This window comes from Metopolophium dirhodum, chromosome 5, assembly GCF_019925205.1.
Source record: "Metopolophium dirhodum isolate CAU chromosome 5, ASM1992520v1, whole genome shotgun sequence".
Taxonomy (NCBI): Eukaryota; Metazoa; Arthropoda; class Insecta; order Hemiptera; family Aphididae; genus Metopolophium; species Metopolophium dirhodum.
In genome coordinates this window covers 33,434,865-33,454,200 of record NC_083564.1, presented here as the reverse complement: position 1 = coordinate 33,454,200, position 19,336 = coordinate 33,434,865, and the positions used below count along the sequence as shown (strand labels likewise).

Here is a 19,336-nt window from a genome sequence, read left to right as displayed (position 1 = left end):
ATTGGTCTACTCTACTGAAGTAAATAAAAAAAGTTAAGTATGATTTACAACAATTCATTCATAATTTTATTTTTCTAAATTACCTACACTAAATGAGAATTAGAATGCTGACTTTTAAGTTCAACAAATGTTTAACCAATGTACTAATGATAAGTACTTTTTTCTCCTTAATAGTACATAATATTTTATTTAATATCTTATGTTGGCAATTGTCTAAAATAAATTTAAAAATATATTCTTTATTTATAACTAACAATAAAAAAAAAATGTATAAAATTGATAATGACAAATATTAAGCTGCTTATATTAAATACATTTTATTATAACATGATATATGATTATGACAACATTTATATTTTTTCATTGTAAAAACAACTACTTAACATTCCAACTGGCTAATACAGTTTTTATTCCATCTTCAAAATTAGTATGTGCTCCAATTCCTAACTGATTTATGCGTGAAACATCTAATAGAGTATTAAATGGACGTTTCACTCCACCTTGTCCATTTACTGGAACTACTTGTTCCATACTCATGTCAAAAATCTTAGCCATTTTAGCCACCATATCATACTTTGTATACATTTCTTTTCCACACCACTGATAAATACCACTGATGTCATTACTCTGAAAAAATCATAATTTTATAACATGTTAACACCTTTAATTGAAACTTTAACTTACAGCTGATGCTATTTTTTTCCCCACTAAATTAAACACAATGTGTGCTATATCATCAACACTTGATGGATTACGAAGTTCATAATTAGAGACTTTAAATAATTCATTATTGTTTTGACACTTTCTTAATCCAATTAACAAATAAGTAATTGCACTTTCTTCTAAACTTTCAACAGGTCCATATAGTACTGGAATACGGAGAATGATATTATCTGTAAATTATTTTTTTTAATTACTAATTTAATTTCTAAATAAAGATATTAACACACTACAGCAATGTTTGGCATTATTATCTAGATACTTTTTTCATATATTTTATTTCATCTAGATAATGTTTAAAGAATCATCTTATATTTTTCTTTTGAACACAATTCTAGACTATCTGTTAATAATAATAATAATAATTAAATAATGATAAATTATAATAGTTATATTAGATGTATAACTAGTGATCTACATATTATTTTATATGGAGAATAAAAACTGTTATCTTTTAAAATTATATATTGCTATACTGTATTGTCTATATTCATATCATTATTTCTCATAGAATGTAAATTTGTAGCTTCTATAATAATACTGAAGACAGTTATAACTTTTTTGAAAGCATCATGATATTGATATTGACATAACAACTAATGTACAAGTGCTACAAGCTATTCTAAATTCGTCTAAAACCCTAAATGTATTAAATCAATACCACACAGTGAAACAAATATTTTTAAAACATAATATTAGTCTACCTTCCTCAGTCTTAGTTTAGAAATTGTTTAGTGCAGCTAGTAAAATTCTTACGCCTTGCAGAAATTTTTCACGACGATACATAATTTAAAAAATTATTATGATTCAGTTTAACAAAATAATGATAAATATTAAAGATTATTGAAATTTTGCCTATATAATGGTATATTATATTTATATTACCTAAATATTATTACTATTATTTATTATATATTTAAATGTGTTTTATTTAATTTAATATGTACCTATACATGTTGTTATTTAATTGTATTATTGTACAAATAATATAACAAAATATAAAATATAAATGCATACACCATTTAAATTTTCATGCATTATTATTAATTTTGTATAATAAGCTACAATTACTTTATAAATTATCTAAGTACTATCTAAATCATTTTTTTCTGAAATTATGTATTGTCTAAATAATTTTATTTTAATTTATATATTACCTATATTATTTAGTCCATTCCATTTAGATGACTATATAGAAAAATATATATTAGCTTATCCAGATAACTATTTAATTATCTGGTACTGGTCGAGTTGACCCCCGCCAAGAAAATATTCCCGACGGAAGATGGCCGCGATTCATTTAATGAAATTTTGAAGGACATAGCAGAATTTTGGCCACCTGCATAATTTGTTATTATTTTCTACATTATTATTTATATGTGAATGATATATATTTTTTTTAAGATTTATTTATTCATATATATTATGTATCTATAAATACCAAATTAATGTATGACAAATGATTTAAATCATTTTCTTACTTTTTTTATGAATAATTAAATAATAAAATTATATATTAAATTAATGATTATCGAAAACACGAGAGATTTTGGCGGGTCGTCAACTAAACCTGAGTGGCGGGGGAATATTTTCTTGGCGGGGGTCAACTAGAACAGTACCAATTATCCATGCCCAACGGCCAACACTATATTTAAATCATACTTAGATTAGCAGCAAGGACTGCTTTTTCACCAAGCAACTTCAACCTTCCATATTCATTAATAGGCGAAGGTTCGTCAGTTTCTTTATAAGGACTTTCATCTCCATTAAACACATAATCTGTACTGATATACAACAACGGCACATTGAGATTATCTAAGAGGAAAAATAAATAATTTAAAATTAAATATAATGTAGTGTACCTAATACAATGATTGATTACGGGTGAATGAAATTTGTCATATGGTACCTTCAATATTAATATTGGGGAGTTAATAATTTAATTGAATGTTGCTTATAATATTTAACTAGATGTAATATAGAACATTTACTTGCTACATCAGCTAAATGAGCTGATACTCCAACATTCAGATCATAAGCAGCCTGAGGATCACTTTCTACTTTATCTGGAAACCGTTCAGCAGCACAGTGAACAATAACGTCAGGGCAAACTGTATTAAGGAGATTAGTAACTGCGTCTTTATCGAGCAGGTTCAATTTTGTCAGCCCTGGGCTGGTCCTGAAAATATGTCAAATTCTAATCACCCCTTCGACTGTCATGTCACATATGTGGCAAACACGGCTATAGATAATTTATAATAATTTTATATATAATCTATAGTCGTGGTTGGGGATCAAAATCATACTTGCCTTTTGAACGAGATACCGCACACAGTCCAATCCGGTTCGTTCAGAAAACGTTCGTATATAGACCTTCCCAATAAGCCCGACGCACCGGTTAAAAAGAGTTTCATCGTTGAGGAAGTGTTTGAACAGAATTGTGAGAACTGAGAAAGTGGGGATCACTTGAACAAACAAAAAATATGTTTCGATTCTGATTATTAAATAGGTTTAGGACACTTTAGGTACAATCGTATTATTGATGTTCAACTTCGAGCCAGTGTTCAAGACGTGTTAGAAGGTGGGTTTGCGGGTGACGGGGAGTATGTAGGAAGGCGGAGAAACCGGTAAACGCTAATGTTTTCGTTCGACATTGACCGGCGAGTGGCGACCGTGGACGTCACAGATAAATCGTAAATATAAGACATTTACAAGTCAATATTATACAATAATTAATATATTATGCTCGCGAGATCAATGTACTAGGGTCCCAAGAATTTGTCTATAATAAATGTTGGAATAAACATCTATATCTATTTTGTAAGGCTAAAATATGAGATAAGGTGAGTCCCTATCATCAAACGAAGTGGGTCATGTTATCAGCCTGCTGTATTGATATTGTAATCTTTTTTTTTCATACCATCGATAATTTAGGCTTCAGCATAGATAATAAAGATATGGATATGCCACAACTATGTTAAATATTTGAGGCGCGTTCCCGGAGGGGAAGGCAATTGACAAGCCCGGATTAAGGGGGGGGGGGCATGGCCCTGGGCCCATAACGGATATTAAATAATATTGGGCCACTGGCGAATAATACTTTTTTTTATTAAATCAGAAATATTTGGATATACCTAGTAATTATAGTATATTTTGTAAATCAAAAGAAACATGTCCCAAACTTAGTCCTAAAATAAAAGAGAAATACTCAGATGAACAAGAGAGAATAAAAAAAAGAAATTTCCAAATGACTCTGGTTGTAACCAAGTATCTTCAAGTGGTTATGACAAGTTTAGATAGTAGAGACTTATAATGTTATTATAGATAGTTTTTGTCCACAATTAGAAAAACGAATTGAAGCTTATAAATTTCTAAAAAACAATTTTTTGTTCATCACAAAATTACATGTTGTTTTACCACAAGATACTGATGATGAAGAAAAAGAATTTAATAAGAGTCTTGAAAATTTTATTTTATTGTATAAAAAAGATGTTGACAATACTATACAAAATTAAATTATACAATAAATTAAAAAAATATTGGTCTATCAGTAAACCTTCATATGATGACACACGAGATTATCTGCTAGATATTTGGAAGCATTTCAATGAAAAAAATCTATTACTCTCTTTTCCTAATTTATATACTGCAATTAAAATATATCTAACCATACCTGTTGCAAATTGTTCAGCTGAAAGAGCATTCTCTAAATTAGCTCGTATAAAAAACAAATATAGAACAAGCTCTTCTCAAGAGAATTTAAATAATTTTATGGTTTTGTGTTCGGAGAGTGATGTTTTGGAGGCAATTAATACCGATGAAATAATTAAAGAGTTTGCTGCCCAAAAATCAAGAAAAACCTATTTATACTCATAACATTTTTATTTTTGTAAGTATTTAAAAAAAATAAATTTAAATTTATAAATATAATTTTTTTTTGTCTTAATTATTTTTATTTATGGGTCACCAAAATTTTGATCATGGTTATGGCCTATGGGCCCCTAAAATTGTTTGGCCTCGGGCCCAAAACTATCTTAATCCGGGCTTGGCAATTGAGGCTCCTTTATCCATAGCCGTGATTGATAGTCGATACTCGATATAGGTATACTTTATTTGGCCTCAATTATTGTTCCCCTCGAAGACCGCTGATAAGACCATTATGTTCTATCCATATCTTTATTATCTATGGGCTTCAGCCATGAACACGATTTAAGATAGTAGTATCCACGGTCTTAGAAGACTTCTAAAATCGTGGTAATATCTTAAATCGTGCTATGATCTAAGATAAACTAAGATATATTTAATAATCTGTGGATATATCTTTGGTTTATCTTTAGTTCATGTCTAGCCATACTTATTTCCATAGACCTATACTTATTTAAATTGAATTTAGAAGTTTTTCTTCTAATATAGTATTTTTTTCGTTGTATCAAAAGTACCCTCTTAAAAACTAAAGTTTTTTTTTTTTTTTTTTATTATAAAACAAGAATATATGCAATCTGTAAAATCTATACAATGGGTAATATGGGGGATACAAGTATACAAGACAGGACGGCGTGATAGAAGGGAGGGAGGGGTCCAATGACCCTACTTCAAAATTCTAAGCCGGTTTTCTTTTTTTTTTAAATTATTTTTCTTTTTATTTATTAAATGTTAAGGAGGTCCCTGGGCCAATTTCGTTTGTGACGGCGAGGTGGGTTATTGGGAAGAGTAAGAGAGGAGAGGTTTGAAATTAGAGGATTTGAGTGATTGAAAGTGTTTTTGTAGAATGATTTACAATAGTGAGCGGCAAGTGTATGAATGGTTGAGATTTTGAGGTCAGAGTAGAGAGAGAGATTGCTGACGTACCAGGGGGCTTTTGAAATGAGGCGAAGGCAAATTGACTGAAATGATTCGAAAATTTTTATATTTGATATGACTAAAGTTATAGTTATACCTAATACTTTAGGAAATCGATCTATTTATATCACAGATTTAAATAATATTGTTTTAAATCTGTGATTTGTATACATATAAATATAGATATACAATATAATATAATATTATATTATGTATAATTGTTCACATTAAAATAAAGTGAAGTGTGATGCAAACCTATGACATGGGCTCAAATTTTTTTCATAGATTTACAAAGCACCTACCCAAGTTCTACGCGAACAGCCTTTTTGTAATCTACTCTTCCAATAGGTATAATAGTTAGAAAAATTGAAAAATGTGATTGATAATGTTAAGACAGACAAATATAGAGGTAAAAATTAGATATTCAAATGAGGAATAATGATTTTAGTTATTTTGTTATAATTAAAACATTTTACTATGGGTGCCCACTTGAAACTATTAATGTATATATTATTTTGATGTATACACACAAGGACATTTTCAAATGCAATTATTTTGGAAAAAATAACTGTAATCTACTTTACGTACTGTACTATCGTCTAATAGTAAAATAAATTATCTTAACAGCAGTAATATTATCATAAAATATACCTGGTAATATTTTCATTAGGATGGCAAATCGTCTTCGCTCAGAAGTCAGGACCGATTTTCGCATTCAATGTTTTTATATAATTGAATTAAAATTGAACACACCAATCACATAGACTGGGTCACTTGCCCACCTTTTTTTTCAATTGTATTTTGGTGTTCATTATTTATATAATACATAAAATTGAAGCTGATATTGAATTATACAACATAAACACATATTATTTGTAATTAATACAATTTCGTGCAGGTATAATACATAAAAATAATACATAGGTAATCTAATTTTTATACAAATTTACAATTTACATTTTAATTATTAATAATACATGAACATAATACATAGGTTATTATTTAATTTTTATACAAATTTACAATTTACATTTTCATTATCATTAAAACATGAACATAATACATATAGGTAATATAATTTTTAATAATTACAATTTACAATAATTATTTAATCTGCAGTAGCTGTACTACAGCACAACATACGGCTTAAAAATTTTTTTGTGCGAGACCAAATCGTTCGGCGTTTTTGTTTTATGTTTTTCCCGGTGACCTGCACCGAATCCAGACTCCTCGAACCGGACGGCACATCGCTTTCAAATTCGATTGCCGCAATATTCGGCATAGAATGATATGTCGCGACGCCGTTAAATTCTGCACGGCTCGTGCAGCCCTCATCGTCCGAATCCACGGATCGACTGGCCGAAGTCGAAGCTATTGATCGGCGTCCATTTTGTGCCATTATATCGGTGATTACCGGGTCCACTATTTCGAAAGGCGAATTCTGAAGCGGCAAGTCTTGTGCACAACCGGCCAGCGGCAAGTCCTGCACGCAAGACGCGACCAGCTTCCGCATTATCGACCCCGTAAATTGTTTCACCAAATCGGTCGGCACTTTATTTTCCTCCTCGATCGCCGCTTGAACGTTGGCATAATACGCTGTCTGTAATCTTTTTGCGGCCATGGCACCGAAATATTTGGCACGGATCGAGAATCCCCCGTATAAGTCCGTTGGCCGGCTCAACGACATCAAAGGCATGATGAATGCTCGGCGTTTACGACGAACCGTTTTTCCGACGACCAGCGGCAAGTCCTGCAGACAAGCCGCGACCAGCTCCCGGAATATCGATTCCGTTATTTGGTCTATTAAATCGGTCGGCGCTTTCTTTTTTGCCTCGATCGCCACTTCAATGTTGGCATAATACGTAATCTGCAGTCTTTTTGCGGCCATGGCACCGTAATATTTAGCACGGCTCGATAATCCCTCGTATAAATCCAATGGCCGTTTTAACAAAATTAAAGGCATGATATACGCTCGGCTTTTACGTCGAACCGTCTTTTTGGCGACCACCATTGCACGGCTCGTGGTACTAACGTCATCCAATACATCGAACTGGTTTAGCGTATTTGAAGACATTTCTATTTTAAAGAGAAGAAGGCGAGTAACTGTAAGCGCAATCTTTAAACAATAAATTATGAAGTGAAAGACAAATGTTATTTTAATAGTATAGTTGACCGTTCTCATGGAAACTATATATATTTAAATATTATGGTTACTATTATTATGTATGGAATACATTTCAATTCAAATATTGCAAGTAATTAAAACTGGAAAAAAAATTAAATACTGGGCATACAAGGTGATTTACCAAGCATGCTCACCCCCATATTTTTTCTTTTTAATGGCAATTGACGTTTATATATTTTATGACATATTGACATTGGCCTTTAGTTTTGGAAGCAAAAAATAATTTGCAAACATGTCGTTATCAGTTTTAGTCTTATATCCTTATTGTTGTAGACGTTTGACAGAGTGAATCTATTCTAAATTCCTGTATGTCGAGTTTCTTAAAATACGAATCAAATTTTTCTTTGGTCTGAACGGGCCTAAAGGCCAATAAAAATTAGTCAACAGATATATACAACGTTTGGATATGTTGTGTGAAATATGATAAAGCAAACAGCAAAGGCGTATCCGAGAGCTGCCTTTATATCCAAAAAGGTGGATAAGTGGATGTCGCTCTGCTGTACAGTAGGTTACAAGTGGGTCACTGTAATGGATGGTGTTAAATTTGAATTCAATGATATAATATCATTGTATAAGAAAAACGATTCTGAGCGAAAACGGTCAGTCAGCCTATGATTTTACCAAGTATATTTGATGATATTATTGTGAATAAAGTAATTTATATATAACCTATTTACGTGGAGCCTTGTTTTAAATTTTTAATCCTTAGCCATAAAATTTATAAATTTATAAATTTTTAACCACAAAATAATTAATAAATTATAAATTTGATAAATGTTGTCAAAATTTGAACTTTAAATGCTTATAAAAAAAAATTGTGCCTATGTATTTTTAATATTTTTCAACTGCTATTAGAACGATATATCAGGAGCCTTATATTAAATTTTCACGCTTTTTTACCCAACAAATAAAAATGTATTGATATTTATAGAAAAAAAACTAACAAAATTGAAAACTAACAATGTCCGTAAACAGCTCAAAAAGAGTCAAAATATTTTCAACATTTTATGGTGTATAGAAAATGCTAATATGAACATTCAGTGAAATTTTCAAGTATCTACAACAGTCATTCGTTTTTTAATTACAATAAAATAAGAAAATTGTTACATGAGAAATCGAGTGAATATCAAATGTTGTAAAAATATAAATTTCAGACGCTCATAAAAATTTAATTTAAGTTTCTTCTAGACATTTTTTTTTTGATAAAGGTAGACAAACTTATGAGTAATCTTATATTACATTTTCAAATCTTAGATTTAAAAAGAAAAATTTTTATGAATTCTCAACTTAAAATAATTTGCTATTTTTCGTGATTTTTCCGTATTTTGTCAAAATTTGAACTTTAAATGCTTATAATTAAAAACTGTGACTAAGGATTTTTAATTTTTTTCATCTGTCTTTGAAACAATAACCTAGGAGCCTTCTATTAAATTTTCAAGCTTTTTTAATCAACAGATAAAATTTTATTGATATTTATAGAAAAAAAAACTAAAAAAATTGAAAACTGACAATGGCCGTAAACAGCTCAAAAAGAGTCAAAATATTTTGTAAATTTTATGGTGTATAGAAAATGCTAATATAAACATTCAGTCAAAATTTCATGTCCCTACGGTCATTTGTTTTAGAGTTACACCAAAAACCAAAATCGATTTTCTCGAAAACAGATTTTGCGTAAAAATTCCCGTTTTTCCTTAATTTTTCTTTTGTTTTTCACGTCGCTTGTGAAAACTACTGGGAAATTTTTACTTTTGACCCCCCAAAGTACCAACTAGATTCACTTTCCTATCAGAAAAGTTACTGTTGAAGAAAATCCAAGCACTTTTACTGTCCTAAAAGGTGATGACAGACACAAAAATAAAAAAAAAATAAAAAAAAAACACACATCATTGTAGAATCAATACATTCATCGCTTCGCTCAGAATCTAAAATAATAATAGTAATATTTTCAGTCAGCATAAAGCGACCTATAAACGATTAATATCGAATATTGATTAAGATAAAATTAGGTCTTGCTTGTGGGAGTTGTTGGATACAGTTATCAATAATAATATTGAATATATTTTATTTTATCCGTATAATAGTGGTGTTACGTATAACTGTAAGAAAAATGTTGAAGACTCAGACAATCCAAAATTCCCGTCTAAATATGCTGCAAGTACTTACCTAGTTTTAAATGCTCATCTGTTGCAAACATAACTATTCTTTCAAACGCCCCTGGACCATTATGGCGTTATCCCTCAATAATAGTCTAAAATTACTCAATAATGCGCATTCATCTATAAAAAAATAGATATAATTATTGTTAACTATAATATGTATTTATCCTAACTCCTGAGTAAAAACATTTCTAAAATATAAAATTTTTTGTATGAATTGAGGTTCTTTTGGATTGTGATAACTTCGATGTTTCTAATGGTAGGTATATATACATTTAATATATAAATATAATAATATGAGCTTCCTTATGCAATATTCAGCTAAAATAATATCTACTGCCAAATTGCAGATTGCCTCCGAGCATCCGGCCGAGTGTTTGACACTTAAGTTTTATTTTTGATCTATAACTATACCTATATAATATAATATTAATTAAAAACAAAAATGAAATATTGTTAAATTGTACAAATAATACTGCTGTCAACAAATAAACAGTTAAGTATGTTGTAATGTAATAATATGATTTCAATAACAATATGTAATACTATATTTTAATAATAATATAATCCAGCTTGCTTTTTCTTTTATATACTTAAATTAAAATGTCTACAACCACGGCTATAAAATTAATTTTATCACACCAATTGGGGAACTATATCGGTTTATGGCCGATTGCACACCTTGAACACTCGGTAGTTGCGGCACTGCGGGTAGTGTCTATGGTGTCTATACTTATCTATGTAAAGTGCAATCAGATAGTCAGACGAGAAACGCCAAGAGTTTAAAAAATATGTAAATTCGTTGACATATCCGATAACTTATTTATACTTTTTTTGCAAATATTACAAATGTGATTTATGGTATTTGTTTTGTGTTTTGGTAGTAAATTTCGTTATGGCCACTCTTAATAAAAACGAAGAAGTTCTGTGTCACGTATGTGGTACATTTTCTGTTGCGTGTTGTAATCATAATTGTTATGACCAACACGTTCAAACCGTCAACCAACTAAGTGCGTATGAGGAATATTTTAAAAACAGGATTGATTTTGAAAACTATAGAATATTTTCGTCCTCTGTGTGTGTTACAATAGTCGATTTTTTCACTGCTATCGAAGAAGATTTTATCATTTTAGTGAACCGTTTACGTTTAGAGCACAATGCACTGGTAATAAATATAAACTTTTTTGCTCTCTATCATGAAGAGAGCTTAAATGAAGACAGCAAATATATCGCCGAAGTAAAAATGTTTAATGTATACAATAAGGTAGGTAATCTCATTTTTATAAATTATTTATTTAGATCAATCCGTAATCGGGTATCAACGTTTTATATTACATTCATATTTTAGGAATTAGCAAAAAACACTGATGTGTATAAGTTATACAAAGATATTGTGCATTCATTTATTTTTCAAAGTGATGGATTAAAAACTTCAAAATGTAGTTGGACTCTGGAGGAATTGCTTTTTGTTGAAATAATTAAGGTCAAAAAATTATTTGAAATGAATTTACATCAAAATCACTTGTAGAGATGTCATAAATCATAATAAATCACATTTAACCTGGTAATCATATATAATAATATTTCTATAAATTACTCATAATCATTAGTTGACAGTTGTGGTATAACTAACTAAAATCAGTTATTTTAAAACAATAAATGTATTAATTTTATATAGATGATATTTTATTATTATTTTATATTACTTTTTTATTGATACTTCTGCAGAGGAAAAACTCCTAAAACATGTTTAAAACTACCATGGGCAGTGGTGTAGTGGAGAGTACACGACGTCTACCCACCTCCTAATTTTATATTTATGCGTGTATCCTTTACAAAAATCATGGTACGCAGGTTAGGCGTAGCCCCTCAAGTTATTTTTTACAATGATAACTTTTTTAGGACTACATCACTGTCCATGGGTACTTATTTAAATTATATTGTTTTATATTTTGCCATAATACTCATACAAATTTACAAAAATTTTTTAATTTCAAATTTTGTTAAAAATGCGATGACATAATAAACATATTACTAGACATCTTAGATTTAATATCAAATCACAAAACCAGTATAGTTGCTACTTGTTATGAAAAAACCCTTTCTGAAGAAAATCGAAAAATGGCTGTTGCATCATTGGCTGAAATTAGGGTGGCCAGGCTTGAGGAGGCTTTGTGCCCCCTCTCCCCCCCAAAAAAAAAGTCTGTCAAGTCCCCTCCTTTTTTAGTTTTGTAGGATTGAAACCTCCCACTCACATTGATGTTAATAACGTAAGCCCACCAGAAATGTTAATGAATTTTCGCCTATGTGTTGGATGAATCAAAGGAAGATTGTGAATGGAAACATAAAATATATAAATTTGGGGACATAAGCAATTGGGGGTGATCAACCTACCTTATCGATATGGTAGCTAAAGAAGAACTGAATGGCCATGAGTACATCAGTACATGTAGACAATGTATTGAGTTTGATATGTCTTACAATAACTTCATATTTAATAAGGTAATAACTTTTTGTTTTAATTTTTTGATAAGTTAAAGAATCAAATGTCCTAGTTTGCCTACAAGGTGCAAGAACAGGGTAGCACTTGCTTCCTCAAAAAATTCAATAGGATTATTATAATAATCATAAATTAATTTTTAATTTAATCTAATAAAAATATCTGTAACCATTATTATATAAAATTTATGTTGTACTTTAATTAGTCCGTTATAAATTGTAATCTAATTTACCTGTTAGATCATATAGATTTGGTCTTGATGAACTTCATGACAAATTTACAATTACAACTAATAAAAACTGGCTCTCAAAAAATATTTACCAAAGTAAACTTGATTTTCAACTCTAAAAATATACAAATATATGCACTACACATTTTGTAGTAGAAGATATCTTCTATAAAAAAAAATAATATTATTTAAATTTACAATTTACATGGACATTAATATACATTAAACGAAAAGAGTTTAGTTGCTATTAACTTTATTATTTGAATATCGACCTAACTCTGAAAAACCATATAGTAAACAAACCCAGTTTAATTATGTATTTGGTATTTGACTATTAACCTAACATAGACTTTTATCAAACTGGGTAGAATGAGTAAATCTATAAGTTGAACAGGTACTTTATGGATAACAAACTTTATTAATTAATAATAAGTACCTAAAGAAATTATAACTAAGTGCAATTATGAACATGATCAATTGATAATATAATACAATTCAATTTATATAAAGTAAATTATCAAAAATAATTCTTGATTTTCTTTTACACATTAAAAATGTAACCATCTATAATATAATACTATTTATTTATTAATTTTCTGGTTAAATAAGAACCTATTTAGAGAATTAATTTGATAAAGTATTCGAGATAAAAGAAATTGTTTTTTTGGCCAGTGACAATTTTAATGTTGTAGAATAAGTATGAAAAATAAGTACCTATACATAATTGATAAGCTAGGGGCATATCTGAAAGTAGCAAATAAACGATTGCTCTATTATTTTCAAGTTATAACTTACTTATAGTTATTTAATTTATCAATTTAGCTTATTGTTCAGTTATGTTTATGTATAAGATAGGTAGTTTAATCAATAAATCATATAAAAAAATTGTTGGGTAATGAGTTCATTAACACCTATTAAATTGTTATGTGATGACCATTATTTTTTTGTAATTATTAACAATTATTAACATTCCAAAATTATGGACTAGCTTATTTGAATCTCACAACGCAGCATAATAGTTAGATCTCATAAATTACATTTTTAGGTCCTCATTACGTGCTAGCAGTGAATGGTAGTACAGAGAGCGTAAAGTTGTATTTAAAAAAAACGAAATGAAAGCACTACTGCAGAAGTCTCAAGTCAGTGTTTCAAATACGTCGGTACCACTGCGGTCATCGCGTTGGGCCCATGGCCGTAGGGCTGTAGCTTGTAGTTAATTTAGATAGGCTATGACATGGCTAAATACATGGGCTTTAGCCTATGCCCTATGGGCAGATCCGAGAAAATCGGAACGCAGATGGGCGAACATTTTGATGGTGATAAATTATAATAATAGTGATAGCAACCATAGATAACATGCAAGATAGTAGCGTTGATAACGCGCAACGTGTAGTACACACTTTTAAAGTTTCAACTTTATTAGAGTTTAGATTACTATTGAACATAGTAGGACACGGTACTATTAAGTGTTAGTACCATATTATAATATATAATACTACACTATTTCAGGATACAAAATATTAGAACAACTACAACTTACTGTTGTATAATGTGTTAACTACGATATTTTAACGTTTTTGATTTCATTCAATTTTGTAAATTATATACAAAATGATGAATGAGTCACCGGAAACCGTAGATATAAAACCGAATCACGATACCAACACTGTTGTTGTGGAAGAAAATGGAAAACGGCCATTGGATCAATTGGACGATACCTGTGAAAGCCAACCTAAAATCTGTAAACTAGACAATGAAAGCGATGCCAACCAGTCTAACACCCTATCAAAAAGGCAGCTAAAAAAGATCCAAAAGCAACAGATGTGGATGGAGAAAAAAGCAAAACGAAGGTAAAGTTTAATATAACATTTTTCCAGATCCAATAGTGTTAACCTAATCCAGACTTATATTTATTCTCAGGGAAACAAATAAAGAAAGGAAAGTAGAAATGAAAAAAAGGAAAGCCCAAATGAGAGAGTCGGGAGTAGAAATACCAATAGTAAAGACAAAAAAAATGGCCGAGAGTACATGTAAACAACGTATTGTGTTAGATATGTCGTACGATGACTTGATGTCTGATAAGGTGACTAATGATTTATGTATGTAGGTACTTTCTGTAACATTTTATTTTTAAAAATATTTAATTTTGATCTTAACAAATTAAATATCTTGTCATAGTAATTGACAGATTTCATTCACAATTTAGAAAAGATAATTTTAGCTCTATACGAAGAAGTTTTAATTATTTGATTTTACTTAGATATTAATGTACATTTTGTTTAATACAATAATTAATATTATTCTACAATTTATATTAATTAACAGGTTTAGAATTTGTGTGCATTGATATGTTTTTTTTAAAGCCCTTTTAAAAATGTATTAGTAATTACCAATTACTAATCTGATATTGATACAAATTATCTATTTTTCACTAAACAGTTAGTATATTAATTTAATTGTAAACACAATAAATGCATGTCTTATAGTATATATACAAAATTAGTATAAAAGGCTTAAATGACACATCATATATTCATATTACACTTCTAGTTTCAATTTCATAAAATGAGTGATTGAACAAAAAAAAAAAAGCTATGGATTTATTTTAAGGTAAAACCTAAAAAATAATTAGCATACATATAAAATAACTTTGCTTAATTTATTTTAAAATTATAAGATGCTTCTCTTTCACTAAATTATATCTTGGAAATAATTGGTAAATTAATTTTATATCAGCTTATTACTAGAGCTAGGATTTTAATGCCTTAAAAATTCTAATTAACACACTTAAAATGTTTAGTGATTTTGATATAAATTCTAATATATATTTGGTTAATATTATTTCTATAAATAATTATTTTAATTTTTTCGTATGTTTAGATTATATATTTATTTACCTATTTATAGTTGTTTGGATTCAAAATTTTCAAAAATTAAAAAATTAACTTAAAATTTCAGATCATCATTTAATACAAAAAAAACCTTCTAATGCTGATACAATAATACATGAAACGTACTCGTTATAAAACGAGCATTGTTGGATTCAGAAGACAATGCAAAAATTGCATCGTAATCCTAGCCTTCTTATCGCATTTTAGCTTATTTTAACAAAATTAAATGCATTTATTATCCTATCCTTAGAAATAAAATATGTAATAATAATTAATATTTCATGTTTTTAGGATTTATGCAAGTGTTCAAATCAACTATTGAGGTGTTATGGTCTGAATCGTAGAATGGATAATCCTATGCAATTATATTTTTGCAGTTATGAAGGAAAAACAAAAGAAATTATGGCTAAACACAATGGCTCCGAGTCTTGGGATGTATGTTCATATATTTATATATTCAATTTTTTAAAAATTAGAATCAAAGACTTATCAAGAATAACTAATTAAAATGCCTTAAAATCTGCACTTGTGTTGTGTAAAACTATTACACTTATAAATTATAATAATTAAAAGTAAATCAATTTCATAAAATATTTAATAATTTGTGTGTCTTATACAAAATATTTTAAACACAAGAATTCTGGTGACCATTATTATTATTATTATTTGAATATGAACCTAATTAATAACCATTAACCATATTGTATACAACTGTGCTTAAACTAAATGTATGGTATTTTAATATTTAATTATTTACTTTAAATTCTGTTGTTAAACTGAGTAAATCTAGAAATTGAAATATTGTAGATAATAAATTTAATTATTCAAATAACAAATAACTTTGACAAAATGCAATAATGAAAATTATCAATTAATATAATACAATTTAATTTAATGTAAAATACCAAAAATAATAATGATTAAAATATTGAACTTAAACTATTTTTAAATTTAAATTTTGTTAATTTTTCTTGATTTTTTTTGTTAAAAATCAAAAATATCTTATACCAGCGGTTCTTAACCTTTTGTAGATCGCGGACCCCCTTACCAAATTTTTTTTTCAAATACCTTTATTTTTTCAAAACATCTCATGTTATCATAACCAAAATTATAATCATTATTTTATATAACAAATTACATAAGTAGACATAACAAAACATACAAATTTATAATTATTGTATTACATATAATTTTTTATAAAAATGTAATATGTATAAAACTATAGTTGACTACGATCGATCAGCTGCACTTAGTGGCAGTAAATATAAGACTTCCAAGACTACAGCGTTGTACGCATATACATTTCGTATGAACAAGAAAAACCGATATTAATAACACAATTATTTGGTGTAGAATCTACAAATTATATATATATGAAAAAAAAAATAATAATAATCCAACAATATCGTAATAATGCATTCATGTCACTTATTGATGTATGTTATGTGTTAAGGCTGCCGCGGACCCCCGGGGGGCCGAGGACCACAGGTTAAGAACCGCTGTATTATATTATTAATTTATTAATTTTCAGATAAAATATTTAGAGAACTCATTTGATAAAGAATTCCAGAAAGAAGAAATTGTTTATTTGACCAGTGACAGTTTGAATGTCTTAGAAAGTATAGATGAAAACAAAGTGTACATAATTGGTGGTCTGGTTGATCACAATTCTTGCAAAGTATAGTTGCCTTACATTCTGTAATCTTAGTAGCAATATAAACGTATTTATTTTTTCTAGGGTGCAAGTCTGAAAGTAGCAAATGATCTAGGTATAGCTCATGCTCGATTGCCAATCGATGAACATATCAACATGCAAACTAGAAAAATTTTAACTATAAATCATGGTAATTCAATATAATATTTTATTGAAAAAAATCAAGCTCTGTATAGTTATTGTCCCTATTGGTATACAGTATGTCCCAAAAGTCCCGTATCACCCTTAATATCTCCATGTAAAATCACTATATTTAAACGCGGTTTTTTTTACAGTACTAAGTATGAAAATTCTGATTGAATGGCATACAATTCATTTATTTTTTTCTTTAAATTCAAAAATTTTCAAAAAAATTTTTTACGCATTTAAGAATTTAAAATTTTTAAGATAGCCATTTTGTTGAGCATATTTTTTAAAACAGTTCAAAAAAAAAAATACTAAAATTAAATAAAAATTAACCAAGTTAGAGCAAGTTATGTTTTTGAATAATTGTAGTAAAAAAATAAATATTATTATTAGATATGAAATTAGATATTCATTATTGAAATGTGAAATAATAATATTTATTTTTTTACTACAATTATTCAAAAACATAACTTGCTCTAACTTGGTTAATTTTTATTTAATTTTAGTATTTTTTTTTTTTGAACTGTTTTAAAAAATATGCTCAACAAAATGGCTATCTTAAAAATTCTAAATTCTTAAATGCGTAAAAAATTTTTTTGAAAATTTTTGAATTTAAAGAAAAAAATAAATGAATTTTATGCCATTCAATCAGAATTTTCATACTTAGTACTGTAAAAAAAACCGCGTTTAAATATAGTGATTTTACATGGAGATATTAAGGGTGATACGGGACTTTTGGGACACACTGTATACACTAGAAAAATATCAAAATAAAATCAATAGAAAAATCTTGGAAAGTTGATCTGCTTTATACTACATTTTGAGTATACCCCATCATTGAGACTATTAGATTACTATGAAAGTGGTAATTTTGATGAAACATTAAAATGTTAACCTCCCTTATCAAAGTGTACCTCAAATTAGAGCAACAGACATAAAATAAATGGTCGGGCAGGAGGGGATTTGATATATCGCCATCTAAAACTGCCACTCTACTATAATGGATATGTTAAATTTGAATTCAATAATAAATCATAACACAAAAAACAATACTAATCAGAAGCGGTTAGGTTACATTACTTTTGTTTGTTTTTCATGAATGTTCCAGCTTTAGATATTAAAATGAATAAATTAATTAATATGTTACTGCAACAATAATTTTGAAATGTTCGTGATTCTGACAAAATTTTTACCAAAGATTGAACCACAAACGTTTACAAAAAATTCCAACATGTAATTTTCATATTTCAAAAAAAATTTTAAGAACTTGTGAGTAACTTTAGAAAGGTGTACCAACTAGATACAATTTTCTACCAAAAAATCTATAAATTAATAAATAATAATAAATATGAGGCATAATTGGAAAAACAATATATTCATCACTCAGAATCTAATAATATAGAACCTGGAAAGTGTAATAAAAGTTAATCTTTTTCAGTTTTTGAAATAATTTCAAAAGTGGTGTCTGGAATGTCTTGGAAAGAAGCATTAATTGGTACATTGCCAAAAAGAAAAATGTTCTCAGTCATAGACAAAGAAGACCTTTTGGAATATGAAAATTGTTCTCTAGAATATAAACCAAAAGAAGAAATTGAATGTCCAGAAGCAGAAAAAAATGAAAATGTTTCAGTTGAAAATGTAATTGAACAAAATGTTTCAGTTGAAAACTAAATAAATACATTACTTTAAATAAAGTTATTGCGTAATCATTAAAAAAAAAACAACATGAAAATCACTGTAATGGATGCATTGAATTTTATATTAATGATAAATCATTGTGTATGAATAATGATTCTGGACTTAATAATGATGGCCTTTATTTTTAAAGATATTTTATAGTTAATTTATATTACTATTAATATTGATTATATCATACACATTATGATACACATAACACATTACTATTATAATATACACAGTAATGGCATGTATGATCAATGCAGTTAGTAGTTTATTTTTATATTAGTAGTATTAAA

General features: G+C 28.3%; 4 protein-coding genes across 6 annotated transcripts in view; 2 read left to right on the top strand and 2 right to left on the bottom strand.

The window, feature by feature from the left end:
* Nucleotides 1-219: 219 nt before the first annotated feature.
* On the bottom strand, nt 220-3,519 carry LOC132944801 (methionine adenosyltransferase 2 subunit beta-like). Of its 2 annotated transcripts, XM_061014310.1 has the most exons (6): nt 3,031-3,519; nt 2,712-2,899; nt 2,383-2,535; nt 685-893; nt 369-627; nt 220-320 (listed from the first exon to the last, which is right to left on the bottom strand). In XM_061014310.1, the coding sequence occupies exons 1-5, from the start codon at nt 3,132-3,134 to the stop codon at nt 376-378; spliced, it is 906 nt and encodes a 301-aa protein (XP_060870293.1). In that variant the 5' UTR covers nt 3,135-3,519; the 3' UTR covers nt 220-320; nt 369-375. The 2 variants fall into 2 exon arrangements, with proteins under 2 accessions (XP_060870293.1, XP_060870292.1); XM_061014309.1 differs by having other exon boundaries at nt 220-627.
* A 6,390-nt stretch (nt 3,520-9,909) lies between these two features.
* Nucleotides 9,910-19,336, bottom strand: part of LOC132945345 (uncharacterized) — a 71,045-nt gene continuing 61,618 nt past the window's right edge. The window contains exon 7 of the mRNA XM_061015058.1: nt 9,910-10,020. Coding sequence (XP_060871041.1) covers nt 9,941-10,020 — 80 coding nt within the window. The 3' untranslated portion in view covers nt 9,910-9,940. The remainder of the gene's footprint in view (nt 10,021-19,336) is intronic.
* Nucleotides 10,606-11,573, top strand: LOC132945468 (uncharacterized). 2 transcript variants are annotated; one of them, XM_061015217.1, is made up of 3 exons: nt 10,606-10,910; nt 10,992-11,164; nt 11,249-11,573. In XM_061015217.1, exons 1-3 carry the CDS (start codon nt 10,796-10,798, stop codon nt 11,426-11,428), a joined length of 468 nt encoding a protein of 155 aa, XP_060871200.1. In that variant the 5' UTR covers nt 10,606-10,795; the 3' UTR covers nt 11,429-11,573. The 2 variants fall into 2 exon arrangements, with proteins under 2 accessions (XP_060871200.1, XP_060871199.1); XM_061015216.1 differs by having other exon boundaries at nt 10,606-11,164.
* Nucleotides 13,595-19,054, top strand: LOC132945467 (tRNA methyltransferase 10 homolog A). Its single transcript, XM_061015215.1, has 6 exons — nt 13,595-14,479; nt 14,550-14,712; nt 15,812-15,955; nt 17,052-17,198; nt 17,259-17,364; nt 18,799-19,054. The coding sequence occupies exons 1-6, from the start codon at nt 14,241-14,243 to the stop codon at nt 19,029-19,031; spliced, it is 1,032 nt and encodes a 343-aa protein (XP_060871198.1). The 5' UTR covers nt 13,595-14,240; the 3' UTR covers nt 19,032-19,054.